The sequence below is a fragment of the Rhinolophus sinicus genome, linkage group LG06, assembly GCF_036562045.2.
Source record: "Rhinolophus sinicus isolate RSC01 linkage group LG06, ASM3656204v1, whole genome shotgun sequence".
NCBI lineage: Eukaryota > Metazoa > Chordata > Mammalia > Chiroptera > Rhinolophidae > Rhinolophus > Rhinolophus sinicus.
The window spans coordinates 161,906,455-161,924,234 of record NC_133756.1 but is presented as its reverse complement, the minus strand read 5'-3'; the positions used below and the strand labels follow the sequence as shown (position 1 = coordinate 161,924,234).

The following is a 17,780-nucleotide window of genomic DNA, read 5'->3' as shown; positions in this document are numbered from 1 at the left end:
TCTGGAGAGCTGAGAGAAGCACAGTGTGGCTCTAAGAGTGAACAGGGCATGGAGGGCGGAGAACGTTCTGGAGAGCAGGGTTCACATGAAGGAGCGCCAGGCAGGCTCACCAGGCTGTGGACTTCACCCAGAGGCCAACGAGGAGCCACGAACAGATATGCACTGGGCGTGCCTGGCATTCTGGAGTGTCCGACTCCACACTGCACGAGGACCAGCAGGAAGTGCCAGGCAGGCTGAGGGAGCCAGGCAGGAGGTGACCCCAGCCTTTCAGGAGGGAGAGATGTGCTGGGACAGGGCAGATTGTGGGGCACGCCCACCGGGGCCGACAGAAGCTCCCTGAAGCTGAGGGAGGCCCTCAGCCCCCCACTCGGTCCAAGACTGCCTTGAGCCACACACCTGGCTTTGCTGGCCACTTGCCGCACCACCTGGGGTGACCGTGGGTAACACATGAGAACAGGCAACATCGATGCACGTGTAAAACACCCAAGGGTGTGTCACTCCCCGTGTGCACAGCCTCGGATTGTGTGCCCATCACACAGCCGGCCGGGACTGTCACAGCCAACTGCCCTTCTCTCAGATGGGGATGATTCCCCAGGTTGCTATAATCACGAGTGTCTCCGTGGAGGACAACTCCTTCCCTAGGAAGCCCTCCAGGTGCATCCCTGAGGTGGGGAGGCTCATCCTCCTCTGTCTCCAGGCAGCTCCAGGTCCTAATGCCCAGCCCGGCCCTCCCCTCCCCGAGGCCGCCTAGGAAGGGGCAGAAGGTCCCCTGTGCACACCCAGGTCCTCAGTGACTACAGCACAGCTTTCCTCTCACCGTGTTTATTGACTCCCAAGGGCAGCCACTCTCCCAGGGGAGGCCGAGCGGGCTCATATCTTGCGGGCTCCAAAGATGGGGCGGTTCACGTGCTCGGGGGAGGCCAGGAAGGCCTTGAGCTTGGGCCGGGCGCTAAGGCGAGCCACGTAGGCCGAGAGCAGGGGGAAGGAGTCCAGGCAGCCGGGGGCCAGGACCTGGTGCTTCAGCAGCAAGTCCAGCAGGTTGTAGTCCGCGAAGGAAATCTGCAGGTCAGGGGCCGGGGTGGTTTGAGTGGGGTCAGGAGAGAACAGCTGCTGGGGCCAGAACTCTAGCTGCTCCAACAAACCAGTCATGGCCCCTACTCTGGGCCTCCTTTTGCCCATCTGAGAAATGGACCCGCAATGGGTTGGATCCAGCACTCACCTGGTCGCCCACGATGAAGGCCTGGCCCCCCTGGTTCTGGGACAGCAGGGTCTCAAAAGGTTTCAGGTGCCTGGGCAGTTCCTGAACATACTGGGCTTTGCCCTCTTCCTGTGAACCAGAGTGATCCCAGGGGCGGCATGCAACATGCCTGGCCAGATGACCTCCCTAGCCCCCCAGGCCTGAGCACCAGCTGAGGCCCCTACTCACATAGTTGTGGCGGACGAGGTGGGCACAGAGATTGCGGAAGTCCTCTAGACCGTCGTTCACCATGTCCACCAGCGCCGCCTCCCGCTGGTCTTTGCCGTATAGCCCTGCGTCAGTGGCCAGGCAACGGGTCAGGTTCTGTTCAGGCTGGTGCCATACTGCTCTCCTCGCCCCAAAAAGCACACAGGTCTCAGGCCTGGGCCACCCAGTCCCTTGCTTTGGAGGCCCCGCTCTGCCCAACTCTGCTGCTCCCATCTCTGAGTCCAAGGGGATACACCCAGCTGAAGCCCACACCGGCCTTTTAGGCCACACCCTAGGTGGCCGAGACTCAGGAGTTCCCTGCCCAAATGGCCCCAAGCCCCCGCCCCCAAATATTTCGGCCACAAGGATAGACCAAGCCCCTCATACGTGCCTCCCTAGGACTAAGGATGGCTATTTGTGGGGCTGGACAGAACTTGACTGTGTGGGCGGATGTATCCATATGCAGTGCAAGACAGCATAGGGGCAGGTAAAGGACCTGACAGACTGCAGTAAAAGCCTCTATCCTCACCCTGGGTCCTGCAAAAGTTAGGGTGAGTCTGGGCCTGGCTGTTCCCAATGCTCGTCTGCCTCCTTCCCTAGTTGTCTCATCCTCCTGGAACCCAGGGCTTTTCTGCACTACCACCCCAGGCTGGCCAATAAAAAGGCAGCCACCTCCTTAAGCCATGTTCCTGCCACCCTTGAAACAGGGCCATAGGTCTGTCCTCTGTAACCATGAGTTTTCCAGATTCAGATGAGGCCAGAACAGGAAGAAACGGGCAGGAGATCCACTTGAAAGCCCCTGGCCATAGCTGCAGTGACCTCTAGCCTGCCCCAGCACACATATGGTTGCCGACGGCCTCCTGTGAGCTGTCGTCCAGGAAATAGGCAGAGTGAAGCCATTTGGCACCGTCTGGCTGGGGGCTGACCATACTGCCCCTGGGCCCAAGTGGACTGGCCATGCCAGCCCCATAACCCAGAGCCCTCCTAACCCTGGCCCTGACCCTTCCTCTAGGGCCATCAGACCTGCCCTTCAGCCAGGCAGGACTCTGGTGGCTGCAAGCACACCTGCTCAGGCCCGGGAACATCCTGCTGGGACCCCTCAGGTACTTTTCTGGACCCGGCGGCCTGTGACCTCAGGACTCACCGAGGGAGCGGCCCAGGTGGCGCAGGATGGCATTAGACTGGTACAGGGTGAGGTCTCCGTCCTGGAACTTGGGGAGCTGCCCGTACAGCTGGGGGGTGGCACAGCTCTGTCAGAGGTGCTGAGCTTGGCTGCCCCCCCAGTAGTGTTGTCCCCCAAGGCCCAGCCCCGGACCCCACTGGGCACGAGCACTCACACAGGAGGCCTTGAGAGAGCCCTGCATCCAGGCCTCCTTGGTCACCACCTCCTCCTTCCAGGTCTGGCCCTGGTCAGCCAGCAGCATGCGTGTGGCCTCACAGCGCCCTGCGGGTGGGGAGACAAGAGTATGGGGACAGGGAGAGCCCCAGGTTCACAGAGTCCTGGGGAGGGGTCAGGAGTAGGTGGAAAGGACAGAGGGACAGGAAAGAAACCCTAGCTTTGGGAGCCTCTGAGAGGATGGACCTCAGAGGAAGAATGGAGACCATGGCCCCAAGTGTCTTGGAGACGGGGATGGGGAGGAGGGGAGGACACCCAGCCCCACAGTGCCCCAGGAAAGAAAAGCAGAGGAAAAGAGGGGAAAGTCGCGCGGCCCTGCCCCCGCGATCCTGCCCCAAGTCCAGGGAGCAGCCTGAGTGTCCGGCCTGGGCCCTCCAGAAGGAGCAGAGGTAGCACCTTGGGCAGGGAAGTAGACGATGGTGTAGGGCGGCACTAGGAGAGACAAGACAGGACGATGAAGGACTTCCCGCCTGGCTGCAGGGCCCAAGGGCAGGCAGCCTTAGAGTCAGACCCCCTAGAGAGAGGGTGGCTCAGCCTGGGCCCACTCCCTACCGGGTCCAGACTGTACTCACTGGCCGGAGGTGATATACAAGTGCAGCAGGAAGCAGGAAGGAACAGAGGCCTTATATTTACTTCTGGCCCCACCTCACCCAGGAATGTATCTTGGTCCCAGGCAAATCTCTGTGGTGGGGGCAGGGCCCGACAGACCGGCCTGCTCCTCTACATGGGTGTACCCTGCCTGCAGGGCAGTGTCTGTACAAGAGGCACCCACCCTTGGCATCACACAGCCACTATTCCCCCCCCCCCCCCCCGCCATACCTAAACACACGTAACTCCTCAGGGACCACAGAGGCCAGGATTGAATACCTTGCTCACTGCTGGGTCCCCAGAGCCAGCATACAGTAGGTGCTCAATAAATGCTTGTTGCATGCATGAATGCAATTAGACGTATCCATTTACACATCCTCCCCCCATGACAGTAATAATAGCAAACCCTTAGGGGCTGACTGTGTTGAGAACTTTACAAATATTACAACCCTTAGACTGTTCTGATCCTCGTCTTACAGATGGAACCGAAGCACAGAGAAGTTAAGTGACTTTCCCAGGGTCACACAGCTAGTAAACAGGATTTAAACCCAGATCTGGCTGGCTTCAGGGGCCTCACTTTTAACCCTCATTCTTTCTTCTGCAAGGTCTATTGTCTCCCAACTTTTTTTTTTTTTTTTAATATTCATTAGGAGCTTTTTCTTTTTCTTTTTTTTAATTTTATCGGGGAATATTGGGGAACAGTGTGTTTCTCCAGGGCCCATCAGCTCCAAGTAGTTGTTCTTTCAATCTAGTTATGGAGGGCACAGCTCAGCTCCAAGTCCAGTCGCCATTTTCAATCTTTAGTTGCAGGGGGCATAGCCCACCATCCCATGTGGAACCAACAACCCTATTGTTCAGAGCTCGCGCTCTAACCAACTGAGCTATCCGCCGCCCCTTCCAACCTTTTTTGACTGAGTCTAATACAGGCTGAAACCGGGGATGTGGTTGGATAGAAAAGCAGAAACACTAGAATGAACAGAACCTCGTGGACCTCAGAGGGCTGTGTCTTTCCAGGCAGAGCCCAGTGCCTGCCTCCCTGAGACCCATTTGGCACCCATCTGGTAGCCCAGTTCTCCTGGCTGCCACTTCCCAAGGCAGGCGTGTGAGGGAGGCTCTCATTGGGTGTGGCAGACTTCCTTGGGAACTGGGCCTGACAGAGCCAGGCATCTCAGCCTGGTTTTCCTGATAGAACCACAAGGAGAGGAAGGTATCCTGTGTAGAAGTACACACCCAAAGCACGGCTAATCACCAGCAACCTTTAGCCTCATTGGAGCCCACAGCTGCCTGGGGCAGGAGGGATTGGGGCAGGGGTGCCAGAGCTGTTTTATCCCTGATTCACAGCTGGAGCAACATCTGTCCAGCACTCAGCCCCTTACAAAGAGCTTTTGTATAAATGGTCTCATTTCATCTCCACAATACCCTGGTAGGGAGGGAATCTTGTTCCCATTATACAGACCAGGACACCAAGGCTCAGAGAGGTTCATTCACCTGCTCTGGCCTGGAGTGTGCACACCCCCTCTTTGTGCACAAGCATCATAGACCTGGGAGAATGGAAGACCCCCTGCATCCAGTGCAGCTCACAGCCTCCAGCCATCACGCTCAGGTCCCCTGGGCAGTCTGCCACCCAGGATGACTTGGCATTATGCTGTGGTGTTCCAGGTAGTGCTTTTACCCACAGTCTTCTGGCTCCACAAGCCCAGCCTGTGGTCTAGCTCTGTGGCCACCCTGGGGCCTGGTGATTTGGGGCCCAGAAGCAGTGCTTTCCCAGCCCAACTGGTTAGGCACCTCCCTGTGTCCAGTCCCCACCTCCTGGCTGTATACATCAGTACCTGTCTTTGGTGGGTTTTAAAATAGATACAAACTGATTTATTGCTACATAAAATTCACCCTTGTAAAGGGTACATTCTGTGGTTTTTAGTATATTCAGTGTTGTGCAATCATCACCACTATCTAATTCCAGAACATTTTCCTCACCACAAAAAGAAACCCTGTGCCCATTAGGAGCCACTCCTCATCCCCGCTCCCCGCATCCCCTGGCAACCACTAGTCTATTTCGTTGCTATGGATTTGCCTATTGTGGACATTTCTTATAAAGGAAACCATACAGTATGCGGCCTTTTGTGTCTGGCTGCCTTCACTCACCATCATGTTTTCAAGGTTCATCCCTGTGGTAGCATGTACGAGTGGAATCTCTAAGTCATATGGTAACTCGTTTTGAGGAACTGCCAAACTCTTCCAAAGTAGCTGCACCACGTTATAAACCCAACAGCAGCATAGAAAGGTTCCAACCTCACATCCTCCCCAACCATTGTTATTCTCTGTCTTTTTTCCTTTAGCTATCCCAGTAAGTGTGAAGTGGTATCTCAACGTGGCTCTGGGCATGGTGCTTACCAGGTGCCAAGCCTGGGTTTGGCTTGTGAGGACCAGGGTAGAGAAGGAGCCGTCATCTTTGCCGTCAGAGGAATTACAGCTCAGAGTGGGGGGAGCTAGACAGACACAAGTCTTCATGCACACATTGATTACTCTGTATCAGGCAACGAGTGGGCTAGACATCACAGGAGACACCGAAATAAGTAAGATCCATATCTGACCTATCTCTACCCTAATGGACTCTTTTAACAAAGCATATAAGGTTGTCACTGGCAGTCCATCTGTCTGTAGGTTCATCTCTACATCCGTCTAGCTAATCATCCATCCATCCAACAACCAAACATTCAACCAGCAGTCCATCAAAACATCCACCATCCATTTATCCACTCATTCATCCAACTACCCACCCAATAAACCCATCTCTCCATCCATTTTTTTACCCATTTATATATCCATCTATTCAACCATCCACCCAACCTTCTATCTATGTAATTGTGCATCCATTCATTTACCAAGCATTTAACCACTCATCCATCAAACCATCTACCCATCCTTCTATCCAGTCAGTCACCCACCTGTCCATCCATCCATCCATCCATCCATCCATCCATCCATCCATCCATCCACCCACCCATCCACTTATACCGTGTTTCCCTGAAAATAAGACCTAGCCAGACAATCAGCTCTAATGCATCTTTTGGAGCAAAAATTAATATAAGACCCAGTATTATATTATATATCATATTATATTATTATATATTATATAAGACCCGGTCTTATAGTAAAATAAGACCGGGTCTTATATTAATTTTTGCTCCAAAAGACGCATTAGAGCTAATTGTCCGGCTAGGTCTTATTTTTGGGGAAACAGGGTATGTCAACCACTAATCCGCCTGGACATCCTGGACACTGGAACAGGGCCCCCAGCTTGGCTAAGTCAGGATGGGCAAGTCAAGGGCACCAAGATGAATGCCCTAAGATGCTGTTCATTGAACACAAGCCAGGAAAGATTTCCAAGCCAGGCTTTGTTCACCTAGACACAGTGGCTTTTCTCCTTGATCACAAACGCTTCTACTCACTATATTCTGACCAGATATAGCCCCCACTATTTTGGCTTATACTTTGGGACACACATGTCTCACCACTTCCCATCTTCTTAGGTGGTTATCTGGACAGGAAGTCACTCATCACATGTGGCATCCATCGTGTTTTGAGTCCGTCCTATGTGCCAGGAACCTACTAAGTCCTTCTTTATCATTTAATTTTCACCAAGGCACCATGAGGCAGATACTAGGTCAACCCCATTTTTCAGATAAGGAAACTGAGGCTTGGCAAGATGAAATACCTTGCCTGAGTCACACAGCGAATGTATGAGGAGCCCCACTCTGCAGGCCTTTCCTATGACCTTGCAGAAAATGGGAGAAGTCCCGTCTCTGAGGGACGTCTGCCATTCTGCCTGGGAAGCATTGGACTCCTGGCCTCTGGGGGGAGCTGTGACCCTGGTGCAGAGGGATGCTGAAAGCTGAGCCCCAAATCATCAACAAGAATGGTCACCATGAGCCCTTCCCTCCGTTGACCCCTTGGCCAGTGTCACTCTCCTCTGAAACATGGCCTTTCCTCAGATCCTCAGACCTGCTCAGGGCTATGTGGCAGCTGTTCCCTCTGCCTGCGTGGCCACCCCTCCCTTCACGACGTCATTCCCACCATCCGTCTGGTCTTGGCTCGCAAGTCTCCACCCCCAGTCACAGCAAGGTCCCCACTCTCCTCCATCTCAACAGCCTACTGGACCCTTCCCCTGCACTTACTCCTCCACTGTCATTCTGGGTGTGTTGAATGTGCATCTTCCATCAGATGGAAGGTACCAGGAGTCAGGGACCGAGTTCTAGCACCAAGGAGGGCACATAGCAGTTGCTCCACAAACATTTGCTGAAGATTCAGGCCCTCTGAAATCTTTCCCAACCTCTTGCCACCCATACCCTTTCCAGAGGCTACTGACCCCTGCCTCCTTCCTGAGGGTCTCTACCCAACATACCCTGTCGATAAGTCCACAGCTGATCCCAGCGCTGCCCCAGGGCCAGAACCAGGTTAAACACGGGTGGGCAACGCCAGCATGTTGCCCCATCCCTCATCTGCTCCATGAAGCCCCCCGATGGCTGCATCCGTGCCCCGAGCATGTGGAGATGGCCTGTTCACCCCTTTCTGAGTTAGGAATGCCTGAGAGCAGGGCCCTCGGGCAGATGGGGTCTGTCATGTGGCCCTAGCAGCTGGCCAGGGTCTGGGTCGCAGCCGGCCTCGGATGTTTGCAAAAGGAATATGTGAATGGATGGCCGTGCGTGGCCGAGAACAGCCAGAACCAGCAGCTCAGATGGCAGGTGTCAGGCAGGATCTAGTTCCCTCGGACAAAAGCTGGTGCAGGGGGCAGGTAAATAAATCATGAGGGGCCTGGAGCAGAGCCGGGACAGGACAACTGACCTCATTCTGGGAGGTGAGGAGCAGGCAGCTAGGTGGTAAGTGGGCTGGGGACATAACAAGGGGGCACAAGAGGCCAGCGGGGACTGCCTGGCCCAGACCCACTGTTTTCCCTGAAAAGCAGGAGGTTGGAGGTCAGCAGAAGTTAGGAGGGAGGTGCTGGCAGGAGTGGGGAGGTGGGGAAGCACAGAGGCACCCTGCGGTGGGGAGGAGGGAGAAGGTCTGGGAGGGGAGCCTGTCTTTCCAGAATCCAGGAGCCATCCTGGGGGGAGGATGGTGGGGAGAATAGAAGATTAAGGATGGACAGACCAATGCGAGAAAGATCCCCACACCACAGAGGGCGGGAAGGGACAGAGAGACAGGCCTGAGTGGTCAGAGAGACCCACAGATACCACAGAACAAACGTCAGCAGGGGGCGGGGGGTGGAGTGAGGGGCTGCAGGTCAGACAGACAGAGAGAGACACCAAAGGAGGGGGGCAGAGAGGGGCAGAGAACAGGACAGAAACAGAGAAGGGAGTTCAGGGAGATTCAGAAACGAGGAGCCAGAGAGGCTGGGTGGCCCAGTGTCTGTACAGACGGTCCTGTGGAACCCCAGGTGCCGTCCGTGGCCAGCATGAAGCGTGGAAGGTGGTGGGGTGGGGGAAGGCTAGGATTATGGGGAGAGGCCGTGTGAAGGGAAAGGGGGGCCAGGAAAGATATCCCGGAGCCCTACCAGCCCATGGAGCCAGGAACAAGGAGGAAGACAGCAGCAGGGACCCTATGGGGACAACACCCACAGGTGCTCACTAAGCAACCCCCCCACTAAAGCAGGACCAGGGGGACTGGAGTGGGGCCGTGTCCCTCGGCCAGCAGGCGGTGCCAAGCCCTCGTCTCCATGGCCCTTCCCCAGGGCCCAGAAGGTGACAACCTCCCCACGGGGGACCCCAGGCCTTCTCAGGACACTGCAGGGCCCAGCCAGGCCCCTGCCAGTCCAGCAGCCACCAGGCGGCGCGTACTCCTGCAGGAGCTTGAGGCCCAGGTGCAGGCAGCCTATGGGCAGGTAAAGTGGGCAGGGATGTGGGTCTGCCTTCAACTGAGGGGACCAGGAAGGGACAGCGGGAACCCCACACCCCAACTGGGGCCCTGTAGGACAGACTCAGGACCGAGCCCAGGAGGAAACCCCAGACATGTGTGTTGATGGAGGATCAGTCGTTTGGTCAGCTGACGTCCCTCTCCATCTCTGCCCTCACTGAGCCCTGTGGTCAGCCCATGGCACCCAGGGTCGGCTCCCTTCAGCTCCTTGTCCAAGTACAAAGGTCAGGGCACTGGTCGAGGCAGAGGTGCCAAGAGCAGTCTGGCTGGGCAAGTGCTCTGAGGTGAAAGCCAGGGACCTGGCAGGAAGGGGCAGGGGTTTCCTGGGCCGAGGATGCTCCTCTCTGAACAGGCATGGGGCCAGGCTCTGCAGAGTTCATACCACCTGGTATCATCTGCCATTCTGACGGGAGAGATGCCCCAGCCCGCCCTGGCACACTGGGCACATGGCTTCCTCCTCCCAGGTTGAGGCCCTTCTTCTGAAGACATTAAGTTTCCTGATTGGGAGAGATTAGGGGAAGGGGTTGGGGGAAGAGGGATGCTGGAGAGAGGGCATCTGGAAGACCCTCAGAAGTGAGCACGGAGAGGCGGGGCATTCCAGAGGGCCCCCCTCACAGCAGAGATGCTCAGAGATAATCCCGGATTAGGACTGAAGCCCCCGTGTCCAGGGCTCCCCGCCTGCCCACCCGCCCCGATCTTCCCCACAAAACCCTAGGAAAATCCCCAGCAGTGCTGCCAGACTCGCACTGGAAGCAGCTGGGGGCTGACGGGAGCCCACAGCATCTGAGGCTTGTCATGGTTCAGGGGCCCATGGGAAACTGTGCCAAGCGGCCCAGACACCGGGGACCTAAGGTAGGAGGGTCAAGGGGGAGAAGCCAAAGCCAGGAGCCGGGACTAGACCCTGTGGGAGGGCAGGGGCCTGTGTGAGGGCGGCGCAAGGGTTAGAGGGGGGCACAGAAGGGGGAAGGAGGCGTTGGTTCACACTGCCCTAGACTGAAGTTTTCCCTGGGAGTCCCTGGACTCTGTCCCCCTGGTCTTGGCTCTTGTGGACCACTGGGCCTCCCCCGCCAAGCTCATCAGGCCCCCCAGCTGCCCATCCCTGCTCTCTGTTAGCCAGTCCTGACCTAGGGGACACAGAGTTTGAGCTCAAGGTCTTCCTCTGTCACTGGCTCTCTGAGTGACCATGGCTAAATCCCTTGTCTTTTCTGTGCCTCAGTTTGCCCAACTGCACAGTAAAGGGTGGACCCTTCCAGCTCCAATAGGTGAGGGCCTCCATTCTCCTGTGCTGGCTGCCAAAGACAGGAGAAGCTGCTGTGTGCAGGTGGAGAGGTCCCAGTGCCCCAGCTCATGGCTGGCTTTGCTTCAGGACAGATGGCAGTGGCCCAGTTCCCCCCCAGGGGACTCTGGCCACAGCCTGGGCCCCAGCCTCAGCCCTGAGGAGGAGGGGAGCCCTGGGCCTGGCGTCCAGGGCTACTCGGTGCTCAGCAGCCTGGTGGGGCCCACCTGCATTTTCCTGCGGCCCAGCGTCGCTGCCACTCAGCTTGTATGTACGGCCACCCGCCCGCCCGCTGCCCTTGCCCCCTCTTTGCCTCTCCTTACGTAGGGGGGGCGAGGATTGAGTGGGGAGGTCGGTGCAAAGGCACAAAGGTCTGGGGAGGTGGGCAGAAAGAGACCCAGAGAAACATCAGAGACAGCCACCCAGGGGATGGGCAGGCAGGTGGCAGGGTCCCCAGGAGAGGGATAGAGAGAACAAGAGACCGTGACATTGAGGCCCCACCAGGCCAAACCTGAGGTTCTGCTCAACCCCGGATTCACCTCTGGCAAACGGGGCTCTGTGCCCTAGAGGAGGGTGGCAGTGGGTCGGGGGAGGCCCTGGAAGAGGCCTGGGCCGGTAGCAGGGAAGGGGGCGACCCAAGACCCCCAGGCCAGTCAGCAGGAATGGGTGGGAGGAACCCGGTCTGGGCAGTGTCAGACAGACACAGGCCCTGTGCATGTATGTTATGGGGGGCTGAGTGGGGAGCCCCAAAGAACAGGAAAGAAGGGGTGCAGGGAATTCCTAACCCCTCTGTGCCCCCTCAGGACCGGGAGCTGCGGCCGGAGGAGATTGAAGGTAAAGGGTTTGGGAAAGAAATAGTTTCCGGAAGGGTGGGTATGGGGGGTGCTCACAGGGGAGGGGGCATCGGGTGGGGGGCCTTATCCCCACCTGGGCCTCACCCCAAACTGGGGGCCTCCCAGAAGGAACTAGGAGCAAGAAGAAGGCTGCAGGAGACCCGTGCGAGGAGACTGGGGACAAAACTGAACAGGGAGGGGTTGACAGAACCCCCAGCTGTCAGTTGCCTGTTCTCATTTGCTGGATGGGTCATGGGCCACTTTTGTATTTGTTCATTCAGCAAACATTTCCTGGGTGCTCACTGTGTGCCTGGCCCTGTGCTGAGCACTGGGAAACATGTTCAAATGGACAGATATGGCCGGTGTCCTCTGGAGAGAGACATCAATAAGTCAACTACAAGTACAAGTGGTGCTAAGTGCTTTCAAGGAAATGAACAAATGGGCTGGAGAAGACTGAGTTTAGAGGGAAGACTTCCTTGAATAGGTGACATAAGGACCAGAGAGGAGAGGAGCGTGTTCCAGAATGTCAGCTCCATGAGGTCTGGGGTTTCCTTCCTCCCTCCCTCCCTCCCTCCCTCCCTCTCTCCCTCCCTTCCTTCCTTCCTTTCTTCTTTCCTTCCTTCCTTCCTTCCTTCCTTCCCCCTTCCTTCCTTCCTTCCTTCCTTCCTTCCTTCCTTCCTTCCTTCCTTCCTTCCTTCCCTTTCTTCCTTTTCTTCTCTCCTCTCCTCCCCTCCCCTCTCCTCCTCACCCCCCCCCTCCACTGTAATCCTAGAGCAGAGCTTAACACATAGTAGATGCTTCTTAAATATTTGCTGAAAGAATGAATTATAGGAATAGCATGTGCAAATGCCCTGAGGCAGCAAAAATAAACTGATGTTTAGAAGAAGGGAGTGATTGGACCAAAGGGAGAAGGGTGAGCTGAGCCAAGCTGGGATCCAAGGGACAGCAGGGAAAAAACTGCCCCTGTCCTGCCTGGCAGAGCTGCAGGTCGCCTTCCAGGAGTTTGACCGAGACCAGGACGGCTACATCGGCTACCAGGAGCTGGGAGCCTGCATGCGGACACTGGGTTTCATGCCCACTGAAATGGAGCTCATCGAGATTTCACAGCAAATCAGTATGTGCCTCAGACCTGCCCCACCCCCAGTTCTGCAGAGGCCAGGGCCAGGGTGGCTAGGCAGCCCCGCCACAGAGATGCTTGCACAGGTTGGCTCTCAGAGCCTGGACCTGGGTCATTCTTAAGGCAAGGACTCTGCCTCCAGAGAATCTCACCATCCCCTATGACATCCCCATTTTTTAGATGAGCAAACTGAGTATCTGAAAGGTTAAGTGACTTACCTAAGATCACACAGCTAGATCCTTGGAGCTAGGACTTGAACCCAAACAAACTTGTCATGAAAATTAAGGAAAGCCATAAAAAAACACAGATGGTCCAGCCCGCGGGGCCCATAGGGAGCGAAGGGCACATGTAGTGCAGCAGGGGAGAGGGGACACGAGCCAGAAGGAGAGGGCAGAGAGCAGAGGAGGGCCAGGGCTGGCCAAGGGTCTCTGATGAACATGGCCGCCCCCAGGTGGTGGGAAGGTGGACTTTGACGACTTTGTGGAACTGATGGGCCCCAAGCTGCTGGCAGAGACGGCAGACATGATCGGCGTCAGGGAGCTGCGGGACGCCTTCCGAGAGGTGCGGCCACTGGGGCTGAGGGCGGGCAGGGCCTGCGTGTCTGCTGTGAGTGAGGGGCTGAGTGAATGCATGATCCGGTTGGTGACCCAACTCCATGACCAACGCTGCCACAGTTCGACACCAACGGGGATGGCCGCATCAGCTTGGGTGAGCTCCGTGTAGCCCTCAAGACCCTGCTGGGGGAGCGCCTCAGCCAGCGGGATGTGGATGAGATCCTCCACGACATGGACCTCAACGGGGACGGCCTGGTCGACTTTGAAGGTACCACCTGCCACCACACCCTGGAAGGTTTCTAACAGATAAAGAACAATAAAGGCAGCACTATCACTGTGTGCCAGGCCCTCTGCTAAGCATGCCTGAGTCCTCTCCCAGAGGGAATGAACTAGTATCATCCCCAGAAGCAGGAAAAGAAAGTCAGTACTTAGGGAACTGTGGGTGTTCAGCAAAAGGAAGTGGATGGAACCAAGATTTGAGTCCAGGCAGCCTGATCCAGAACCCAGCTCTTCCTCTACTTTGCATTCCCACAGAGGGAAACAAGGATTAAATAATCATAGGAAGCCAAGGAAAATCAGTATGTAGGAATTCTCTGATGTAGGCCCCCAAATTGGTCCTGAGCTTCCTAGTGGCCAAAGCAAAGAGGAAAACAGGTTCAGTTATAAGATGTAACTGAAGCCCCTCTTCCTAGCCCAGAACCCTATTCCCTATCAGATCCAGGGGACTCCCTTGCAGGCCCTGCCCTTGACCGAACTCCTTCCCACCTCAAGGCCAATATATTGATCCCACCCTTAGTGGGGTCCAGAGAGCAGACCCGAAACTTTGGCTTTGTCCTGGCAGAGTTTGTGCGAATGATGTCTCGCTGAGCCTGCACGGAAGCTGGAGGCAGCAGAGAGGATTTGGGGCCACAGCCACTGCCCACCAGTGTGTTCCCGGGAGCCCATAGCTTCTAGTTAGCCCCCTCCCTCTCTCCTCCCCACCCTCTGCCTGTGTGCAATGCCCTTGCCTGCCCTCACCCCCATCCCTACTCCTCCACCAAGCCCCTTGTCCATCTGTTTGTCTGACAATAAAGTACCTTCATACCTGGGGAGATGGCTTCCACCTCACTTCCTCACCCTGGAGGACTCAGTGTTTGGTCCCCAAAAGTTCCGTCCTGGGCCATAAGCTGCCTCGATTGTGTGCTCTGGCTGGGCAGCAGTCCTCTCTGGATCCTGGACCCGGCCCACAGCAAGCATTGGGAAACAGACCTGGAGGAGTAAACCCAAACTGCTTCTCTCAGAACTGGATGTATGTTGGCCCCTCATCCTGTGAATGACCCCTGTCTGGTCCAGGATTAGAGGGTGGGGCAAGTGTGTGAGGGCTTTTCCCAAGCTCCGTTTCATTTACTCTTGGAGGGGTGCTGTTCAGAGTCCTTTGAGAAAGAAGTTTAGTCCTTCCCAGCTTTAATTCTCAGCTGGAAGGAGTGAGTTAGCTGTCAGGCTCTGGCTATTGGTCCCTTCGGGATATAACTCAGCTCCTAGGCTGCCATCTAGTTATTCCTGGAACCGCCAGCCACTGACCCAGCATGATGGGAGCTAGGACATGCACATTTCTGCTTGACTTGAGGCTCCTCTCCCCGGTGGTCACTGCCTCAACTCCCCTTACGTTAGCCGAGGCATGGTCAGGCCAGTCTCAGCTCAGAAGCCCTCCTGCCAATCCCACTTTCTCGCCTTTTCTAGCTTGTATTCCTAACTTCATCTCAGCGTCTGCTTCCTAGGGGACCCGAATCGCATGTCTCCTCGCTCCAATCCTGCCCTGGTCTTCATAGCCCCATTTTCCAGGTTGAGGAACCCGAGAGGCCCAGTTTACGTGACTTGTTAGAGGTCACACAGCCCCATGGCCACCACTCCCCAACAGTCCGTGCAGCACATGCCGCCGGATTACTCTTGCTAAACTCCAGCTGCGTTTTGCGACACTCTGTTCAGGAACTGGCCATGGTTACCCATGGTCCCAGGTGAAGCCAGCCCCTTCGCCTGGCACCAGAAAGCTCCTGGAAGACGAGGGACTAGCACAAAGTCCCACACAATTACGATGAAGCGGAGGTGGGACTTGCCCTCAGGCCTGGGGACTCGAAAATCACAGTGCCAACGAGAGAGGGTGCCTCAGGGTCGGACTGGACCCAGGATGGGCCTCGGCCTCTTCTAGCTGCAGCAAAGTCCTGACGGGCCACTGCCGCTGCCTGCTGGGAGGGCTGACAAGCCCTGACTTCCTGGCTGGGAAGGGGTGGGAGCGTCCAGCCCCGTGCCTGGTCCTCACCATCTCTGCTGCCAAGATGGCCCTGGGACAGAGCGGGTATGCAACCACCGGTCCTTGCCCAGCCTGGGCCTGGACACTGAGTTGCTAGGGCTGGCTGCAGCAGCTTCAGTGCCACTCTCCTGGAAGATCCCAATTAATCCTTAATCCTCAATTAGGAGATCTCTCCTGCCAGCCAGTCTGGCAGGCCTGGGGATCAGGAATTGCTGTCCCCGGCTTGCAGCTTCGCTGGGAGCCATGGCCCGACTTCCTTCCCACAGCCCTGCACCGTTGGTACAGATGGCTTTGCTGCCTGGCTGTTGGTCCTCTTTGCAGGGGCGGGAGGAGTGATGAACATGTGCCAGGGCAACACCAGAACCCCGCTCAGTCAGCCTCCCCAGCCTGGCAGGCTCTGCAGTTAGGGGCTTGAGGGGGTTGCTGGGATGGGCTTCATCGTCTACAGTGTGTCTGCTGGCACCAGAAGTGACCACATCTCCCCCCACCACCATCTCAAAATGGCTGCTAGCCCAGAAGGTCCCAACAGACAACAAGCTGGAGCAGAGGCCAGGGCCAGAAAGGAACAGTGGGCAGGCCAAGCCTGTGCTGAGCTGAGAGCCCCTTCCTCACCTAAAAGGGACACCTACCACCTGCTCCACCAGCTGTGGCCAGCCAGAGCAAGCCAGAGCCACGAGATCTGATTTCCCAAGCGAACCAGGCTTTTACATTAAATCTACTTTAAATAGTTTTAATATAACATACATTCAGTAAGGCATGTAAACCTTGTGTGCAGCTCAATGAATTCTTACCTGTGTAAGCACCCAGGTAACCATTGAGATATTACATCCATGTACTTTAGAACAGTTCTAGGTTTACAGAATTATTTCGAGGATAGTACAGTAAATTCCTGTATACCCTACATCCAGCTTCTCTTATGTGTTAGGCAAGATTCTCCAGAGAAACAGAACCAATAGGTGTGTGTATGTGTGTGTGTGTGTGTGTGTGTGTGTAAAGATACTTATTATAAGGAATTGGCTCAGGTGCTTATGGGGGCTGAGCAGTCCCAAGACCTGCAGTCAGCAAACTGGAGACCCAGGAGAGCCCGTGGTGTAGCTCCAATGCATCCCAAGGCCTGAAAACCAGGAAAGTTGACGGTGTAAGTTCCAGTTTGAGGGCAGGAGAACACAAATGTTCCAGGTCAGCAGGCAGGCAAAGTTTCCACTTACTCAGCCTTTTTGTTCTATTTAGATTTTCAACTGATTGGATGAGGCCCACCCCATTGGGAAGAGCAATCTGCTTCACTTAGTGCACTGATTCAACAGCTGTTAATCTTATCCAGAAACACCCTCACAGACACATTCAGAATCATGTTTGACCAAATGTCTGGGAACCCCGTGACCCTGTCAAGTTGACATAAAATTAACCATCATTCCATTATTAATATCTTACATTAGAATGGTACATTGGTCACGGTTCATGAACTTATACGGATATGTTATTAACTGAAGTCCACATTTTATGCAGCTTTCATCAGCTTTTCCCTGAGTGTCCTTTTTCTGTTTTAGAATGCCACCCAGGATACTGCATTACATTAGGAATCATGTCTCCTTACTCTTGGCTGTGATGGTTTCTCAGTCTTTCTTTCTCTTTTTTGTCCTTCCTTCCTTCCTTCCCTTCCTTCCTTCCTTCCTTCCTTCCTTCCTTCCTTCCTTCCTTCCTTCCTTCTTTCTTTCTTTCAATGATCTTGACAGTGTTGGGGACTGCTCAGGTACTTCATATAATGTCCCTAATTTGGGAATTTGTCTGATGTTTTCTTCATGATTAGTCTGGAGTGATGGGCTTGGGGGTAGAAGACCACAGAGGTAAGGTGACGTTCTCATGCCATCGTATCAAGGGTGCATCGTAGCATCAACATGGCATCGCTACTGCTGTTCGTCTTGATCACCTGGCCTGAGGCAGTGCTTATCAGATTTCTATAGTATAAAACGACTCCTTTTACGTACTATACTCTCCGGAAGGAAGTTACTATGCACAGCCCACACTTAGGGGCAGAGTGTCGACATAAATTTCTTGGAATTCTTCTGTACGGGAGATTTGTCTCTTCTCCCCACTTATTTGTTTAGTCAATCAATGATATATTTATATCCATATGGGCTCATAGGCATTTATTTTATACTTTAAGTTCTAATCCAATACTATTTTATTTTATTGTTCAAATAGTCCCAGCTTTGGCTCTTTTATGGTTTCCTGTCTCTCTTTGACATACCCTCATCATTGTGGGGGTTTTGTTTCTGTTTTGAGGATTTTCTTACTTTCTTCACTACAAGATGCTCCAGGATCATCTTGTACATTTCCTGCCCCAGTGCTAGAAGCAGCTATTTCTGCAAGGAACT

General features: G+C 55.1%; 2 protein-coding genes across 6 annotated transcripts; one reads left to right on the top strand and one right to left on the bottom strand.

The window, feature by feature from the left end:
- Positions 1-802: 802 nt before the first annotated feature.
- On the bottom strand, positions 803-3,474 carry GSTP1 (glutathione S-transferase pi 1). Its single transcript, XM_074336796.1, has 7 exons — positions 3,413-3,474; positions 3,237-3,272; positions 2,782-2,888; positions 2,589-2,676; positions 1,427-1,530; positions 1,220-1,327; positions 803-1,059 (listed from the first exon to the last, which is right to left on the bottom strand). Coding segments are annotated over exons 1-7 (633 nt in total). The 5' UTR covers positions 3,414-3,474; the 3' UTR covers positions 803-870.
- Positions 3,475-6,687: 3,213 nt separating this feature from the next.
- Positions 6,688-14,209, top strand: CABP2 (calcium binding protein 2). Of its 5 annotated transcripts, XM_074336792.1 has the most exons (9): positions 8,260-8,305; positions 9,157-9,306; positions 10,054-10,190; positions 10,705-10,881; positions 11,418-11,448; positions 12,427-12,561; positions 13,016-13,125; positions 13,239-13,386; positions 13,960-14,209. In XM_074336792.1, exons 3-9 carry the CDS (start codon positions 10,134-10,136, stop codon positions 13,983-13,985), a joined length of 684 nt encoding a protein of 227 aa, XP_074192893.1. In that variant the 5' UTR covers positions 8,260-8,305; positions 9,157-9,306; positions 10,054-10,133; the 3' UTR covers positions 13,986-14,209. The 5 variants fall into 5 exon arrangements, with proteins under 5 accessions (XP_074192892.1, XP_074192893.1, XP_074192895.1 ...); XM_074336794.1 differs by lacking the exon at positions 10,705-10,881; XM_074336791.1 differs by lacking the exons at positions 10,054-10,190; positions 10,705-10,881 and having other exon boundaries at positions 6,688-8,305; positions 9,075-9,306.
- Positions 14,210-17,780: the final 3,571 nt, after the last annotated feature.